Genomic DNA, 19017 nt, shown 5'->3' on the forward strand with positions numbered 1-19017 from the left:
CTCTAGAGGTTTTGCCAGCTTGTTATCTTTCGTCAGGGAGGCTTTGGAGAGAGCGAAGTGTGTGTAGTAGTAGCATGAGGCGCTTAACTGGGTTCAGGTGCAGAAGGAGACGTTCAGTTGCCAGTTCAGTTGTAACAGCATTTTTCTTCTGCTCTGTGGAAAATGCAATCTGTTGGAATGGCTTTGCAGACTACTCTTGTCCAACAGACTACTTGCAGGGCTCTTCCTGGATGCCCTGTCCTGGGCTATCAATTTTCCTTTGAATCTGTTTGGATTCCTCTTGTTCAGCAACAGCCTCCAATTATTCATACTAATGGAAGAGGACCAAGTCATGTACACTGCTTGTCCCCACCTTTTCTCATTTCACTGTATCAATACATTGTGGGCTGCAGAACAATAAATACCTTATTAATCTCCTGAAGAATGAAACAGAATGAAAACTCCTCAATCATACATATAAAATGAATAAGAATCATCGTATTTTTTAAAATATTACTAATTTTGTAAAATAAAATGTGTCCACCTCATGTTCCCTTTCTGTGTGCAGATATTTCAAATTGTTGTAGCACATTCTAGGATGAGAGAAGGAGGGAAGCTTGTGGTGTGGAGGCAGCTTGGAAAAGTTAGCTGCTGGGAACCTGACAAATTCTGGCACAAAGTATATACCGTAGTATTTCAGTAAATATGTTCTGTTAGTTCTGGCTAAAGCTGTTTCTCCACTAAGAAGGATGATCTTCATCTCTAGGCTAGAACCAATCGCAATTTATAATGAAAATTGGCAACTGCAAGCATGAAAAGTCATTGATCCAAAAATTCATGAACTGTGTTTCATGTAGTGAGATTTCTTTTTGAACTTCAGCTGAGGTTCTTTGTATTTGCTTATTCTTGGTTTTGAACTTTTAGGAATAATTTTTGACTCTTTTCAGCCTTGGCAATGTGAAATAAAAAAAGATGTGAGAGGTATGTAATTAAGCATGCAGTGTAACCGCATGTTTCCAGAGTTGTTAAAGGGAGGAGAGAAAAAAAAAAAGAGGGGGGGGGGCGGGGGGGAAGAATAGACAGATAGATGTTGCCAAAGTTTCTCCAAGGGGTAGAAAATTTTCTGCATTTCCAGAAGAGAACAATTCAGGCTCCCTGTTGTTGTTGTAAGGGACCTTGTAAAGTACATGTAAAGAGAGACGGGAATGCTCAACTTTGCACATTTCAAGCAGCAGCTAGGTCTCCTACTACTCATTAAGTATAGTTTTAAAAAAGAAGGGAATATAGTTTACTATTATAATATGTTTCTAGTAAAGAAGAATTAAAGATATCTGTTGGTCTGTCACACCTTGGAGAGCAGCAGATGTTTTGTTTTATTGTCCCACTGTGGCCATTATCTGAACAATTTAACTAACAACTTCCAATGTAGTCTTAATTGCCTTACTCCCTATTTGGCTACTGGGAACACTGGAGTTTGCTGCAGAAAGTGATCTTTAACCTTGAGAGTTAATGAGAAGATTTCAGCATGTTGTGCTGATAGCTGGAGCTTCTTATGCTCCACTCATGTAGTTGCAAAGAAGTGGTTTTGATGCCGAAAGAGGTTGTTTCGATGCCGTTAGGTTTGTGTAGTCCCCAAACTTCACACGTTCCCAGACCATTCTCCGACCTACCCCCAATGAAAGGTCAGGCACAGCATCACATCTTTTTGCAGAGCGCTGCACTATCTGCCCTCCCATGCCCTCATCTCTGTGGATGCGGAGGGTTGGTGGCATTTCATCCCATTACTTAAACACGCAAATACTGGATTTGTCATCGGGGTTTTAGCTTCATACTTGTAGCTGAATGACGGAAAATAATATTCTTGGATCTTTATGCCTTTGAGCTGTATTAGTCCCTGCGTGCAGAAGAGCCTTCTGCTAAAAGTTGTCTACTGGAGCACATGGGGTGGCATGATACGGCCTTTTCCTAGTTCTGCTTGAGGTCTTTTACTGTTCTTGGTCATCAGTGGCAGATATGAGCTCAGCAAAATGTTAACTTGCAGAGATTGGACTTTAAATGAGAGCGTGTTTCATGAATGTACCAACATGTTTCTAATAATCCTAGTAAATGTTTCTGTCATGGAAACAAGAACAAGTGCCATTAAAATTGCAGAAGCTGTTAGTTGGTTTTAATAGTTGTTCAGGACTATGTTCACTCTTACCTTATTATAGATGTTAGTAGTAATTTTTTTTCTGCCATGTTGGAAACTCGGTAGTGTGCAGTAGAGGCTGTTCCTTCCCACACGTCCTTTTTTCTTTAAATTTTGTGCATATAGCTATGAAAATGTATGCACAGATAACTTCTGAGCACCCCCTCCCACCCTTTTAAATGGTTGTAGCAAGTTTTCTTAGTTGTCATAACTATTACGCTTCAGTTAAAAATCTGTCTAAATAATTTCTGTAATAAAGCTATGTGGATTTTGGGTAACACAGGTTCACCTCCACCTCCAGGTGCTAATATCCCAAAATCGTTGCCTTCTCCAGCCTGACAATGGCCTGCGAGGTGGATGTAAGCAATCTTTTTTATATCTCAGAAAAACCCCAGCTGGGTTTTTGACCATTCTTGTACTTGTCCGCAGTGGAGCAAGGCTGGAGTCAGCCATGCTCGCCCCAGCCTGCAGGGAGGAGAGGCCAGGTGCCCAGTGCCCGCTCCACGGTGAGGAGGTTCTGCTCCACAGAATGTGCAGGTGCGCCAGATTAACAGCCGAACACTTTCAAAGATGGAGTATTCATCTGGTGACTGGCAAAGAAATACCTCTTCCCTCACTGTTTCAAACATAAATGTGGTAAACAACCATCATACACAACTTGTTCACAGTTTGCAGTTAAGGTACCGATAGAAGGTACCGATAGCATCCCACTGCTGCCCGTTATTTACCATACCGTGTCTACACACTGGACTATTCGATGATGGTCCCGTTGTGATGTCTTTACTAATCCAGAAGGTTGGTTGGTTTTTTTCCCCTTCTAGACGCCAGCAGAAATGCTGTGGGTTTTCATTTTGTTGCTGTTTGCCCAGGGAAAGGCCGGTGTGTAGGGTTTCCTTCGCTGGGCAGGAGCCACAGAGGCGACGCTGATGGGCAGCACAGAGGCTCCGCAGCCCTCTGGGGCAGTGCAGACCATTACCTTCTCAAAAAAATCAATTAGTGCCGTAATTCATGAGCCAGCGGATGCGGCATTAGGTTCTGATGGAGAGTAGGGAAGGAGAGAGATTGCCATACCAGCTTTGTAAGGACTTGTGTAACAACAAGTCCCTTGCTAATTACACGCATACCTGCTGAATTGCAATTAAGCATGTTTAACTCTTTGATATCGGGATATAATCCACATAGGAATTCCCACCTCACATAGCAGGTGATGTAGTGATGCACGAGGTTGTGTCGGCAACAGATGTTGATAGAAAGTTCATCCTAGTGTAAGTCAGAAACAGATATAGACTGACAGGTAGTTCTGAACCCCTAATACCTGGCACTGCGGAGGAATGGCACTCCTACCCACCCCCTTTCCTCATATAAAAGCGCGGTGATGGCCTGGGGACTAGAGGGGGTCATGCCATTGGCAACCACAGCAGGTTTTCTCTGGCTGAAACTCACTGATGAAAGAACCGTAACATGTATTACACACGTTATATCATTCCTGGTTCTTCCCAACTGAGCTCTTCAAGTTACAACCTAAATCCTATTGTCGCGTTCTGTATTTATTCCCTTCTGTCCAGGAAAAAGTTGCAAACTTCTTCCTCTAAGTGAGCCTTTCTGAGCCTACCCAAAGCATTTAGATCATAAATAATATACAGTTTTCACATCACTACATTATGTTCATTAACAGGAACAATTTTACCATTCATTTTTAGGGGATTTTTCAAAGTTGTGGGAAGAAAAATATTTGCCAGCTTCCTTCCTGTGTCTCAGAGGGGTGAAGCCTTCTCAACTCAAAGCAGCTAGGGATTTGCTCCTGCCACTGCAAACCTTTGCCTGCACTGCAAAATGACTTGTGAATTCAGATACAAAATACAGTGTCTTCATTATAATATAACTAAATATCAATCAGAGTCTTATTAGCAAGGCATGATCTTTGATGTAAGCAGAAAAACTTCAGCGGTAGCAAAGTTGATGATGCTTCTACTGTCACACAAGTGTTTGAAGAAGTAATGAGCGGGATGCTGTTTTGCAAAAAATTTATAACATCTGGGGGAGTAGAACTGCATTTTCTTAGATTTGTAGCAATCGTGTGAAAATAGGTGAAGAGGTAATCCAGCATGTTTTAAGGAAATCCATGAAGAATGTACCCAAAAAACCTGAGACTGCAGCTCATTAAAACATACTGAAACATAATTTTTTGACAGAGATGAGTAGCACATTTGTAAGATCTGACATTTTTGTCTTTTCTTTTGGCATGCAAAGATATTTGCATTTTAGAATAAAGCCCAGAGAAGGGAGACGGAGAGGGTGTAGATAATTAAATTTTAATTTCGGTTTTAAAGATCTTCCTCTAATTAGCTTTAAAAGTCAGTGTCTAAGTAAATTGAGTTTCAAGGTGCAATCATCTTTTTCCTCCTGGATCTCAGTATTCAAAAGTAAGAAGAAAGACTATTAGAGAAATAGAACGTAGATTGTTATTTTAAAGGCCTTTCAAGATAAGGATTTAACATAACCTCATTATTAAAATGTAACTGTGGCAGGTTGATGTTTTCTTATTTTTGAATTTCAAAGTCATTGAGCAGTCATGGTTGGCAAAATGGAAAACTTAGGTTCTATTAAAAGAAATTGAAAATCATACTAAGAAGGTAAGGACTTTTCTTCTTTTGCTTTGTAATAAGACTTTTTTGGTGGCTTGGTTGCATTCTTTTCACTGCCATCCATCCTTCCAGAGATGTTCTTACTTTTCTTTGAGTAATTTTTGATCATGGACATGCTAATATTTCTTATAGGTATTTCTTAAAGGTGTGCTAGCATGCAGTGGGTTTTTGTTCGTACATTTTACACAGCCAAGTGTATTTTCTCTTAAATTTATGTGATGGTTCGGGACATATGCGCAGCTGTCAAATTTTGCAGGCTCGGTGTAAGAGTCCCACGACCTGCCTCGTTCATCTCCCATCTGCTGGACCACATTGTGCATTTTTAGTGCTGTGGTACGGCCTCTGCCCCGCTCCTGATGTGTCTGCCTGCCAGATCTCCAACTGCATGGGGCAGTTGTATGAGGAAAACAGAATAATTGTGATTTGACATGATTTTAATGTGCAAATGCTTATAAATGTGACATTTTAAAGCTAAAGAAATAAGAAAGCAGAGAACAATGTTTGAAAACATTGAAAACATCTCTATGAGGAAGTATATAAGCTGTTGTTTGAAGATGAATAGTTAGAAGAATTACTGAAAACAGTTGGGCTTGTTCATGAAGTACTTAAAAATATCTGGAATTGTGTGAAGTTAACAATTTCTTTTTTTTTCCCCTCTGTAAGAGGAATGTCAGGCTTGTCATTTAACCAAGAGTTCTGAATATAGAGAAATTCATTTTCAGAAGTTGATGTTTTTAAGCATAAACATATTTTTGAGTAGAGAAATGCTTATTATCTAAACTATGTCATCTTAAGCTTTCTTGTAATTCTGAAAGAGCTGTGAACGCTAGACAGTTGGTATTTGTAGGTGAATGATGCACAATTGATACATTATTTGCAAATGTTAAAGCATTTGATAGAAATCTAAGCATCTTGGAAATTCCAAGTTAATGTGAGCATAAACACTTCAGTGTGGTTTGAAAATCAGCGCAGAAATCTTAAAAGTGGGAGGCAATCTTAGTCTAGAGGTTGTTGTCCAGTAGGGTGTCATGAGGATTCCTGTTAGTTTTGGTTTTATTTAACATCTTTAAATCTATCAGTACTATAAATAGTATGTAACTAAATTTCCAGATGTTGATAAACTAGGAAAGGAGAATAATATGAGTGGAGGAAAGATAAATAACCCAAGAGAGATGTAGTACATGTACTGTGTACTGTACATAGTACACAGTACATGTACATGTACTGGAAAAATACAGTTTAATTCAGTCTGAAGAAATAGAAGCTAATGTATAAGAATATTGATCTAAACTGAACATATACTTTAATTAACAAGACAAAGATGCTGAAGTGAGGCTATAGAAAAAGTATTAGGATTTCTGTGGATGTTCGGGATTGATACCATGACAATGAAATACTGAAATGTGATTACTGTTGACTATGTATTAGTGTCAAAGTAAAAAAAAAGACAGGGAGGGTACTCCTTGTAAGACGGCACTGAGGGTATTTCAGAAGAGAAATACACTATTCTGGGTGTCTTCTGAACAATTTAAGACCAGAATAATATTTACAAAAATGAACAGCAATAGAGAATTGAGAGAAGCAGAGGTGAAGTTACGTGCTACATGGCACCGTTTAGGGGAGAAATGCTGTAATTGTCTATGACACATGAGAAAAAAGATAGTTTTGTAAGTGCAGGGAAGATAACTAGTAAAAGGAGGATAAACTTGGGGAAAATAATGCAAATTTAGAAAGAAAGAAATTTGAAGATTTTGATCAAGTAAAGATTATTCACTTTGGGAAATGCTGCAAATTCTTTTATTAAATAATCATTAATTAAAAGTGGAATGGATTCTCAGGGACAGAAAAATACTGCTGAGGGTCATGAAGAGACAGATGGTGGTGTATATATGTCATCTTCCTTTGCTGTCATGTCCAAAAGTATGTTTCTGAAAAGATCTGCAACTGGTGGTAGCTTTGCAGTGCTACTGTTTCGCATCCCTCCCAGCAGCCATCTTTGGATAGTACGCCTGAGTTTGCTTCTGTAGGACAGATGATGCAGTTTCTGGGGAGCAGTTCTTCACCTCTTGGAACTGCTTATGTTTTTAATATTTTTTCTTTTCTAATTCAAGATGCCTACATTTGATTTGCACTGTTTTGTTAATCTTGTAGAGAAGTGCTGGCTTATGTTAGCTGCTGCTAGGGTTTAATGCAATTTGTAGATATGTTCCCAATCAGCTCTTTTTTGTCTCCAACTGTTTTTCTTCTGTCTGAAGAGAAAAAGCTTTGAAAAACCTGTGTGGTAGTCCAGTTTGCAACAGCCTCAATGGTCTTTGGAAGTTAGCATCGTCTTGTCTCTAGAGGTTTGCAAGAATGAAAGTTGAACCAATTTGGGGATTTGAGCTCTTGAAGGTCATAAGGGATGTTTGGCTCTCGCTGTGTCCAACCGAGTGGAAGGAGGAGCTGAACTGAACCTATTGAAATTGGAACCAGAGTTCGGGGAGCTGTGCTGGAGTATGAAACTCAAGGCTAATCTAAATATTTTTTAAAGGCTATTTCAGTTAAATATAGGCAAAGTCTTAAGTTGTAGTTTCAAGTACTTCCAGCTGGAAGCAGCAGTCCTGCTTTCCTGAGTGAGCCTGGGATGACCCTGATTCATCCTTCCTCTTGAGTGAACTCCAGATGAGGATTTGAGTGGTACAATGAGCTGGATGGGCGACACAAGCAGTAAAACTGTTGAGTCTCTATCTCCCATCCCCAGACCGGTTTCTTGGTGCTGAGGTAGGCTCACTGTACGTATTGTATATACAACACTCCTCAACATACATGCATACCTACAGGCTCACTTTCAGAAACTCCGAGCAACTTCCCTGTTGAAAGCTACTCTTTCCTGCAGAGTTTTTTGGTTTTACTGAATCATCATTTCCCCAGAGAAGACTATTCAGTGTAAGGGGCACGGGGAAGTCCTGTTCAGGCCTACTCATCAGTCATGTGCCTGATGGTCTGTGTGAGGTGGCCAGAAATAACCATAAGATCATTTTTCTTTTCTGTGTCTTAAATTCACTGCACACCAAACTGTGCGAGCTGCCGGTGCCACCGAGGAGCTGAAACATCGGTTGAAATCTTCAGAGTAAAATTGTCTTTGCTATGCTATATAAATATACGTGTGTATTTTTCGAGTCATGCCCTCCAAGCTGACATCTGAGAGGAAGGGTATATATTAGCTCTGCTCTGAGACCACCATCCTTTGCGCTGAATGCCTGCATGCAGAACGACGTATTCAGCTTTATGGATGAAATTTGCCAGATCCTGAAATGCTTTTGCTCATGAGCATATTTGAAAATCAGAGAAGGTGATGACCCTTTTAAAATAAAAATGGAATTGCTGGCAGGAAGGAAAGGTACAACTCTGTGTTCTTAACATTTAAAGATGGTTATAAAATGTATATTGGCTGTTTTTATAATTTATAGTGAAACTGCTGTTGCTTTTAATAAAATGAGACTTCCAGTCAGAATTTCATGATTACGAATGTGAGCATTTTGTTATCCAGCTCGGATTTATCCTACAAATAACCATTTCCTCACAGAACTGTGGCTATATACATAACTTAATAGGATTCTCTGTCACACATAATGCTTTCTGAAGTTATAGTGTTGGACTCATTGCTGAATACTTCAGGTCCTTGCATGTGGCTCAAGAACTGAGTTAGTGGTCACTTTCATGATTTTTAATTTAATTTTTCCTTAATTCTTAGACTTTAAAAACTTCCTGTAATTCCTTATTAGATTTACTGTTTCAAGTGCTTATTTAAAAGGCACCTTAGCTGCAGAAGCAAATCAATATTTACAGTGCATTAGTGCCACAGAGAATTTGAAGCCTTGTGATTAGAGTTCATTGCTGTTTTATCCACTCTTCAAAGAAACCACAGACTTCAAACGGTATCAGCCGTCATCCTGGAATCAGTGACATTGCATCGGTCCCATGCATACTTCATCTTGTGGTTTAATTATTAAGTTCCTTTCCTTTGATTTTCCTTTTAATATTTCAAAGTATATCCTCTTTAAATCTGTAAATTCAGGTAAACCAGAAGATCGTAACCAACAATATAGTAGTACAAAAATCTGTTCAATATATTCTTTTTTGTTGTTGTTTTACTGGAGAGTATCAAAATGGGGTTAGAATGGTCTCTCAGAACAGAATTGGAGACAGGAATGCAGGAGATTAGATTTACAACTTGTGGTTAATATAGTGGAATAAGATTTAATTCTTGGATTAATACCTGGAGCAATAATGACCATTGCCAAGCAGCATATGCTAGAGCTAGCTCCATGTGCTTGTCCCATTCCAGCAATTTAAAAAAAAAAAAAAATCCATATGTTTAAATTTCTAGTCTAACTGGGAAATATATAGATCCAACACACCCGAATTACTGTTTTTTTTATAATTCACTTTACTGTGAAGTTTGGTTAGTAATAAAATCACTTTTCCTTATGTATGGAACCATTTTCATAAGGAGAGACTAGAATTGATCACATTATATCTTTGTATTGACAGAATACTTTTTTTTTTCTTTTTTCCTTTTTCTTTTTTAAAGATTTGGAGAAGTGTTCAATTAATGTCTGAAAATACCTCAATAACCAACCTTACTAAAATGAAATGGGTCATATTAAAGGTGGCTCATCAGCAAATAGATTTTGTAGAGGAACTTCTCATGTTAATGTTTTCTCTGGAGCATATTAATATTTTGGAATTCCATTGCATGATTAACTTTCTGTATTGTGAAAAGTCTCTGCTTCTTAGCACGGTGCAAACTGTCAGGTTCTCGCTACACAACAAAAGGCGAGGCAGTGATAATTGCTTGCGTGCCTCCAGAAGTGCTGATTTGAGTTCCAGTTTCTTCCTTTCTTTCTTTGTTGGCAATTTGGGTTCTCTTCTTACAGAAGTTCACCCAGCTGAACTTTTGTTTTGTCAAGTAATTTGAAGAAAGGGTGTAAAAATACAAGAACATTTTGCTATCACTGTGCTTATATATAGATATACAAGCATAAGGAGCAAGCGAACTCATGTTTGAAAATTGTAATTCTCTGTTGTAGGGTGGGTAGCTAAGGCAAACAGGATAATACGCGCGCTGCTTGGAACAAATATAGATTGGTATTTTTCTTAAGTGGCACTACATACTGCAGAGCCACTTTCTTGCCCAGGCTAATCTAATAAATGAGAGTGTACGTTGGGGGGTAAGCCAGCAGCGCGGGCACCGCTGTTAATGGGTCACTTCGTTACCCTTTGTGGGGCCGTGGCTGGGACCGCAGCTGTGCCACCTTTGTTACAGAGATCTCTTGCGATTTGCCAGTGTACTTGTATTATGTTTGCCATCTAGGGGGAAATGAGAGGCTTTACCGCAGCTGCTTCGTGAAACTTGAAGTAGTTGAAGACAAAGCAATCAAAGAAAAACCCTCTATTACGAGTTCCTGAGTATATACTGAGTAATCAAAATCGAAGGAGCGTTAACTCAGACCATAAATACTTTTCTGTGTAATTAGTCTTCTTTCCCGAAGTATTCTTTTAATTACTTCTAGTTCTGTTACACATATGTATAAATAAGGACAAAGGTACATATTTATAAAAGAAAACATTTTATTTGCTAAAAATTAACTCTTGTGAATATTTTTCTTATGAAAATAATAATAAAAAAAAGAATTTTCAAAGGAAAGAGAAAGAGTAGAAGGACTGGGGGGAAAAAACATAAGCTAATTCTGTTATTCTTTTATACCAGGATGGACATGAAATAGAATGACTGGTGTTTTGTCCTGTAACACTTGTCTGTACCTCAGGAGCACAAGTCCTAGTTGTTAAAAAAAAAAAAAAAATCTCACGCATTTTCTCTGTGTGGCATGACTTACTGTCTTTCTCACTGTCTTTATAATGTCATGTCATTTTATGACATGATTCTGTATTTTAATATTTATATGTAGTGTTAACATAAAGGTATCCTGAAACTTAAGAATAGTCACTTAAATTCCTGTCATTGTGTTTTCCCGCTCATATTGCGAGATGTGCACCTTCAGCTTCCTTGGTAACTGTTTCATCAAAACATTAAAAAATAGCCTGGTTTTCACGCTCAGGCGTTGCTCAGCGTGCCTTTCCCTCTGCTGCTTACGTGTCGTAGCTTTCACCTTTTCCTTTTCCACTTTGCATTCAAGGTTCCCAGTGCAGCAGTAAAGAGAAATACAACTGATAAATCACATCCCTTCTGTTCTGATGCTGAGTGGGAGAGTGCTAAGAGGTCGCAAATACAGGCAGTGAAACTCCTGTTTGGGCAAGGAGACGATAGATGTGTGGATATTTGTTGTAGGATAATAAATGAAATTGGAAATAATTAAGTTGTATTTCAAGAGAAACTAACTTTAATGTGCCATCAAAGTTTCCAGAATGGATTTGACCTCTACATATATTAAAAAAACCTCTCTCTCTCCCATCAGTCTACCTGCCTGATGCATTGTTTATTACTAACAAAATACTGTTCTCCTGTCAGTCATGCCAGCTGGAAGGCTAAGGGAATCAGGGTAAATCAGCACAGATCTTTGCAGAAGAATGCAAAATACAAAACAGTCACTTCCGTAAGTTTTGAGAAAGAAATGGAGAGTATATTTTAGAAGGTGAGGAGGCTGCCTTTCGCTGCAAAGGCGCTGCTGCGCAGGTTCTTGCAAGCATGTTGTGCTGGCAGTGCCCATTCTGCAGCCATGGGGGATACGTTGTCCTAGTCCACCAGGCGGTTGAATTTAGGCCTTAGGCTACTTGCTCTTCAAAATACTTGTAAGTCACCTTAGCCTCTTATTTGTTCAAACTTATGCTGTTGTTTTATTTTACACAACAAGCAACAGATAGCAGCGATGCTGTGTTTGCACTTGTAAAGCCAACAAGCTGTGCTAGGTTCAAAGAGCTTGGTTTGGCCCTCATTTTCTCCTCGTGCGGCCAAGCAGCAAGGCTGTGGTTTTGAGGAAACAGACCTTGTCCTCGAGGAACTATGCTGAGGTCAGTAACTTCTTACTCTGTGAAACGACATTTGTCAAAACCACCCATCCAGAGCTTGAAAAAGATGTATTTCTTATGTGGAAAACATTTTAAATCTAGTCAGTGTTTATTTACCAGTCTGTTTTATTCTTCAGATATGCCTCTTCATGTCCGACGTAGTAGTGACCCTGCGCTGATTGGCCTCTCAACCTCTGTAAGTGACACAAATTTTTCTTCAGAAGAGCCTTCACGGAAAAATCCTACAAGGTGGTCCACAACAGCAGGCTTTCTCAAGCAGAACACCCCTGGAGTACCCAGTGCTCATGAAAGAAAGGTATATTTCTTTCCACCTCTTTATCCAATAACTGTCAAATGTGCGTGAATCTTGAATTGTTGTTTTGTCCTTCTCTCACCTGCTCCTGGTTTAAACTTGTGTTTTCTGACCTTGTCCACCAAACCTCACCATCAGCAGAGGAGTGTTTCAGTCGCACACGTGTCCTGCCCTCAGGAGACTCGGTGATGCCCACAGCAGGGGCTCTAAAAACTTGATTTTGCCATTAACTGTAGTTGAAGCTCTGATTACTCATTACTCTGCAAAGCAGGGCCTGAATGCTGTCATGCATTTTCTTTGAATGCAAATAGGTCATGTCTATAATGATTTTTACTGATCTCCATAGAAGTCCTAATGTCAATGAATAATCTGCATGCCCACAGCTGGTCTGGTCTGTCTTTCTGGCATAGCATTGCTAGTTTTTACTTTCTGAGGCTCTAGTCAAGTAGTACAAAACAGAAATTGCAAATGCCCTCTCTCCTTGATAACATTCTTAAAACTAAAACAGTGAAATGCAGAGCGAGTATTTTTTCCTTCATTTTTTCAATATGATATCAGTATCTCTACGTGAATTGCATTATTAGCTAGAGAAGTCAGCAGGAAGCTCTCTTCTCAGTGCATTATTGAAAATAAAATTGGAAGAAATACTCCGTTTTGTACAGCCCCCAACATTGCCCATAATTGTGATGGTAACTTGCAAACAAACTCAAAAGGAAAAACGTATGTATATTTTCCAATAGAAATGAGTAATTTTTAAAGAAAGTTGAACTTTCGGTTACCATTCTGAATGCAGAGCACTTAATCTTGTTGGAAAATATGCAGCTTATTATAGCTATTTTGGTTTTTTTCCTTTATTATTATCAATTCTGTGTAGTATAAATGCAAACTAAGACTCTGCAGCCAGGACTCCCACACCCCAAATAAAGAAGTCTTTACATGCTGCTAATGAACTGAACTGTCTTCGGTGGGCTTTTGGTTATTTCAAAAACATCTATAAAAGCACAGTGCTCATAGGCATTGAGGTCCACATTGTTACAAAGGTGTCAGTTTAATACGGTATCATTAGGTCTCTGCTTGATCGGGATTTCAGGCAGCTAATGGTATATTTTCTGTCACTTATACTGGTGTGGCACAGAAGCGCATGTTTTGAAAAAATACCTTTTATGCTGTTCTGATTTGGAGAAGAAAAATGATAATCTAATCCATTTGAAGTGTTAACATTTTCAGTTAATTTTTCTGAAATCATAATGAGACTGCACTTCATTACTCCACAAGCATAGATATGGAGGGCCATACATAGCGTAATCAGATTTCTCTGAGTGTCTGAAGTTAGCAGAAATTGGAGAGAATTGAACAGCAGCTAATCTTTCACACTAGTCTTCTTGCATCATTAGTTGTTCAGCATGTACTTACTCTTGATTTTTGTGAAAATATTACGTCTACTGGAGCATGGTGACCAAACTGGAAAGAAATGCATGTAATCTCATGCAGTGATGGGAAGCAAGGCACAAGAGAACATTAAATCAAGAAGATCAGAAAGAACTAACGTAGGTTAGTTAGTACAATAGAGGCTGATAATTTCTTTTACCTTTTTTGCACACTCTATACACTGATCCTTTGAATAGAGCAGATCACAGAATGTGCTATTTTTAATAGGTAAGATGCAGTAAACAACATGAATTAATCCTGAGTTCATTTGTGCTAGACTGTTTCTTTGTGTTTTCAGCATCTTGATGTCTTCAGGCAAGTCAGGATTTTGTAGTGAATCCTATTTCTCTTAGGAATGAATATTAAGAATTCTCCTTTCCTTTCCCTGTATTAGCAACAATCAATTTGTAGTATTATTCTAAAAGGTGCATTTTTGAAGTCTCTGTCACCAGTCACTTACCACAGTACTAACACTGAACTTTTACAAATGTATTTTGGTTATTTGAACAAGTCCTCACTACTTTTCTTCTGTTAAGTTGTTTTCTTCAGCTACTCAGATAACAAAGAGATGGCTGTGCTTTGTTCCAGACTGTTTCGTTGATTATAGATGACACAGACATTTCAAGGAAAGCAATGAGAACAATCTTAATTTTCTGCTCAGTGCATTGGGCTTGAGCACCCATATATCTTTTGTGGGCGGTTGGCACTACGTAATGTTTTCACTGCAGTTCTCTCTCTTGACAGCACAAGAACATATGTTCTTGGGCTGAGATTTGCAGCACAGTTGTAGATTAGCGACTTTGCCCCAGCAGTATCTTGCAGAAACAAGAAAAGGGTTTCTGGGAGAGTTGCCAAAAGCTTCATCTACCTACTGACTCTAAGAAGTGACATTACTTTCAGCCCGTCACCTCTAAAGAGAAATAATTGACAGGTAGAAATCCTGTCCAATTTTTGGAGGAATTAGCAGAGGGAACTGCATGTATCTGGCAGAAGGGATTTATTTCTTGGGGGCAAGTGAGAGAAGACTCTTTACTGGTGTTTGTTTCAATTTGGGTAAGAAGAATTTGGAATGGCAGGGAAATGGGCAGATGCCCAAGATGAGATGAAATGAAGGGGTGGGAGTGTTGCCATGCACAGAGGGCTGTGAGGAGCCAGGATATATGCCAGTAGTTCTGGGCAAAAAGAAAGGGAAAAGGGCACTGGGGAAGAGGAAAAAAATGTGGGATGTTTGAAGGATTGTAGTGCTACCTGTAGTTATTAGGTTAGATGAAGCAGGACCTGAGGCTCTCCTGTGTCCTTAAGAAAAGAAGAGAATGACAAGAGAGGGACAGAGTTTGGTTTGGAGGGGCCTGAGTAGGTCCTGTGAAGATTTGAATGTGTGTTGAGATGCATTTCTACTACAGTAAATAGGATGTTTGGTATGAAAACCTTTCACTAAACTGGACGTGCTCTCTCATCCATTTTTCATACCATCTCATTATAAAGAAACATTTATTGTCAAGATATCACAATACACTCTGTGTAGAATTGGAATCTCAATAATTTCTGGTTTCTGTGTTGTTCCCCTGAAACTTGAAACCAGACGTTCTGTATCCCGAAGTACTTATTTATTTGAAGAATTATCATTATTATTGATTATGTACAAGTTGCTGTAGTGTTGGTAACTGTACTCAGCTACGTAATTCCTGACCTCTTCCTTCTGTATCGTTCCCATGAGTGGTCTCAACCAAATAATTAGGTGTCCTCATCTGTGCAAGTATTCACAAAATTGGCTCATGATTATCAGCAGCTTTAGTAGGTAAATTCACTTCTTGTGGTTTTTTTTTGTTGTTGTTTTTTTTTTTTTAACTGAATATTAAAATCACTTTCAGATACTTTTTTGTGTGTGAGACGTATCTGTATTACCTAGTGACTCACAGCTTGACTTAATCCTGTCTCTTGCTTCCTTGAGTCATTCTAATGAAACAAGAAATCTCTTAGTAAAAATATGTTCTCAAAGGCCTGCCGTAATACCCGATTTGCAAGCTGTAATTTTGTTTGAATTGTGTTGAACTGTACAGCTGAACAGATTGTATGCAGCTGAAGCATATCATGTGTGCTTTTTTCCACTGCAGTAAAATGTTTTTTGATATTGTTGTTTTCTGAATAACTTAATTTGAATCACATTCTTAATAATTCATTACCAAAGCCTATGGGCTTAACTAGCTGTCCTTGATAGGTGTGAGCTGCAGAAATGAAAATCAGGTTTCTTTTCCTTTAGATGTTTGTGTTACTGTATTGCAAGAACATAAATGCAACAACCAGATATGTTGCATCCTGTAGCAGCTGTGAATGAATTATCCCGTATATTTTCAGTGTGTTTTTTAAAATTTGCATCGCCATTTGTGGTGAGGAATTGCATATCATTACAAATTAGTTACCTGCTTTGATCCTGCTTCTCTGGAAGATGCAAGGCTTATCTAGTTAACCTGCCTTGCTTAATGCAGGGATGGCTAACTGGCTTATGAAAAATTTCCCACTGTGACTTTCCTGAATTTGATTCATATATTGTTGCATCAGAGATAACAGCATTGGTACAGCAGAAAGAAGTGAAAATGTGCACTGAGAAGGAGAGCTCAAGAGAGAGAAAAATGATTGTGCATGGGTTTATGTTGCCTCTCTTGCTCCTGGGTTCACCCACCTGGAGCAAAGCAAATGGCATGCAACATGCTCTGTGGGGTGGATCAGCAACAGCAAACACATAGCTGAGTGTAGCTGGCACATCATTTTTTAGGGTTTTTTTTCTTTTCTTTTTGCCTTTGCCATTTAGCAGCCAGCTTTGTTTGTTTGTTTGTTTGTTTTTAAATAGGTTTTCCCATATATGTATTTTGAAGTTGAAAATAGCCATGCCTTGCAGGAATAATTATTTTCAGGATGTGCTTTCTTCCTACATGCAAACCTAATCTTTTTGGGCCCTTAAACTGCGGAGGAAGAATTTGAAACTGTATGGGAGTGATCTAAGTCTCATCTAGTGCCAAATCCCTTACCTGTAAAGCGTTGTGTTTCCCACAATCTCTTCTTGTAGGTATTTTTACTGTTCCTGTGGGTTGAGGCTGATGACTACAAATTTTCAGGTTGTTGGATTGTAGGGTTTTTTTAATTTATGTGGAAAATGCAATGCTTTCTAATCCTTTTTGTAAGCAGAATAAAAAAAAGTATTTAATGAAGTATGTCTAGATAGGAGAAAAGCATGCACGCATTATATGAAAAGCTTCAACAATAATGATATGTCAGTGTCAAAATCAGATTTAAAGTGAAAATTAGTTTAATTTAGCTTTGAGTCTTTTTAAACACAGCTTAGTGAAGTTTGCTTTGTCACCGTCATCAAAGACACAGTATTTCAATAGGTTTTAACTATAATTCAGAGGGTTGAAGAGTCTTATATTGGAACTGTGTGTGTTAGTGTCATTTTATAGCTGGGGAGTCTGAATTGCAGAGTGTAAATCGATTAGATTGACTAGGGAAGACTGTGGACTAAAAGACTGGGCATCATTCTGGGAACAAGAGACGGAAGTGTTGATGGTGCTTCTTGGGAACGTTTCTCTCTGGCTCGTACTCCTGCAGAAGGGAGGTGGTGTGTACCGGTGGACAATGTTGGTAAAGTGCTGTAATACCACAGAATCAGCTAAGGAGAAATACAGAGTAAATGCAAAAAGCGTGGCATCTCTGTCATGATAGGATTTAAATCCCCACATAATGAATGCAGCAGCTTTCTGCTTTCAAAATAAAACCGCGATGTTTTAAGCAGAAGTTCTGAAGGATTCGGAGGCCATGAATATTTCTTCATCCAGGTTTATTTGAGCAGGGCTTTTGTCTTTTCAGTGACACAGTCACAATTTTTGTCATTTCAGATGTGATTTCATGTAGACTGGGAGGAACAGAGAATGTGAGACAATTACCCACAGATGATGAAATGGAGCGTTTTAATGCAGAAAATGTTGTTATAGGAGAGAGATTAATGGAAATTCAAAAACCAAAAGTTACATGCATCAGTTTTCTTTATGATAGAAACTCATTGCTGGCAGCTTGTCACATGATGATGAAATAGCTTAGGGGAATCAAACCCAAACAGAGTACAATATAAAATAAACATAGTATGTGTTATTTTTGTCCTGGGTAGTGTGTAAAATTCATGACTTTCACAGAAACGCAGAGCAGCTGAGGTTGGAAGGTACCTCTGGAGATCATCTAGTCCAACCTTTCTGGTGAAAACAGGGTCAACTAGATCAGGTTACCCAGGTCTGTGTCCAGTCGGGTTTTGCATCTCCAAAGATGGAGGCTGCACCACGTCTCTAGGCAACCTCTTCCAGTGTTCAATCACCCTTACAGTAAGAAAGTTGTTTCTTATGTTTTGATAGAATTACTTGTATTTCTTTATTTGCCTATTGCCTCATCTGCTTTCACTGGATAACACGGAGAAGAGTCGGACTTTCTTTACAGAGCAGCTAGTGATATTTTAGTGCAATAAAAATTAAAATGTCTGTGGAAGAATGCAACATTCCTGACTTTCGAAATGTGAAAACAAATACAGTATTTCTCATCATCAGCAGCAGGTCGGGAATGAGAGGCATAAAATGAAAAATCCTTGCCTGGTGCACAGAGAGGTGACAGCCAGCATGTACCACTTGATGCTGTGCTATTCTGTTTGCTGAGTGCTGTGTACGTGGACAGGATCCAACTGTTTGCATCTATAAGTCAGTCACGACCGGATGCGTTAAGAAGCAGGGAAAAAGCCAACAACAAAAAACACAAATCCAAAGTGAAGGTGTGATTTTCTCCATCTCTTTTGTTGTTTTACCTCTTTTTGCTCCGAGTCATCCATTTGTGGAAGCCCATCTATCAAACTTCCTCTCTGTCCCCCCAAAAAGACAGATTATTAGTGCAAGATCCTAGAGAGATCTGAGCACTGGTGAGTTGTTTTCCACTTCCGCTCTGAGGCTGAGCAAGTCTGTTGATCACTCTCCATCTTTGTTCTTCATCAGTAGCGCAGGAAGACTATGTCTTTTTCTCCCACTGCTGTGCTATCCCATCTCTCTTTCTGTGTGAGCAATGTCTGGTCCATAGGTGAGGGGACACGGTGCTGCATCACAAGCTGGGAGTGCCAAGGACGGTCTGGATGAGTGAGTCTCTTGCTGGTGATGAAGGAGTGGTGGAATGTGCACAAGTTATTTGTCTTTTCACTTCAGTAAATGCAGTGTACAGCACCTCTCTGAGAGCCGGTGAAAGCTATACTGAAAACAGAAAGCTCTCAGGTACATGATAATAGGATAATGGAAGTTGTAACGAATGGCTGACTTTTCCTCTGCCATTCATCTAAGTGAATGTGTACTTTGCAAATTCCCACATGTAAATGTTCATCTCTATTTCTTTTAATTGTTTTATGTTCTTGCAGCTCTCCCTGGTTTTGAGGGTGAAAA

At 39.0% G+C, this 19017-nt stretch overlaps 1 protein-coding gene across 8 annotated transcripts in view; it reads left to right on the forward strand.

Annotated features, from left to right (window-relative positions):
• PARD3 (par-3 family cell polarity regulator) overlaps positions 1 to 19017 on the forward strand; it is a 462728-nt gene that overhangs the window by 175116 nt on the left and 268595 nt on the right. For all 8 annotated transcript variants that reach the window (XM_075704957.1, XM_075704960.1, XM_075704958.1 and 5 more), the window contains exon 4: positions 11958 to 12136. In XM_075704957.1, coding sequence (XP_075561072.1) covers positions 11958 to 12136 — 179 coding nt within the window. The remainder of the gene's footprint in view (positions 1 to 11957; positions 12137 to 19017) is intronic.

This window comes from Pelecanus crispus, chromosome 2 (genome assembly GCF_030463565.1).
Source record: "Pelecanus crispus isolate bPelCri1 chromosome 2, bPelCri1.pri, whole genome shotgun sequence".
Taxonomy (NCBI): Eukaryota; Metazoa; Chordata; class Aves; order Pelecaniformes; family Pelecanidae; genus Pelecanus; species Pelecanus crispus.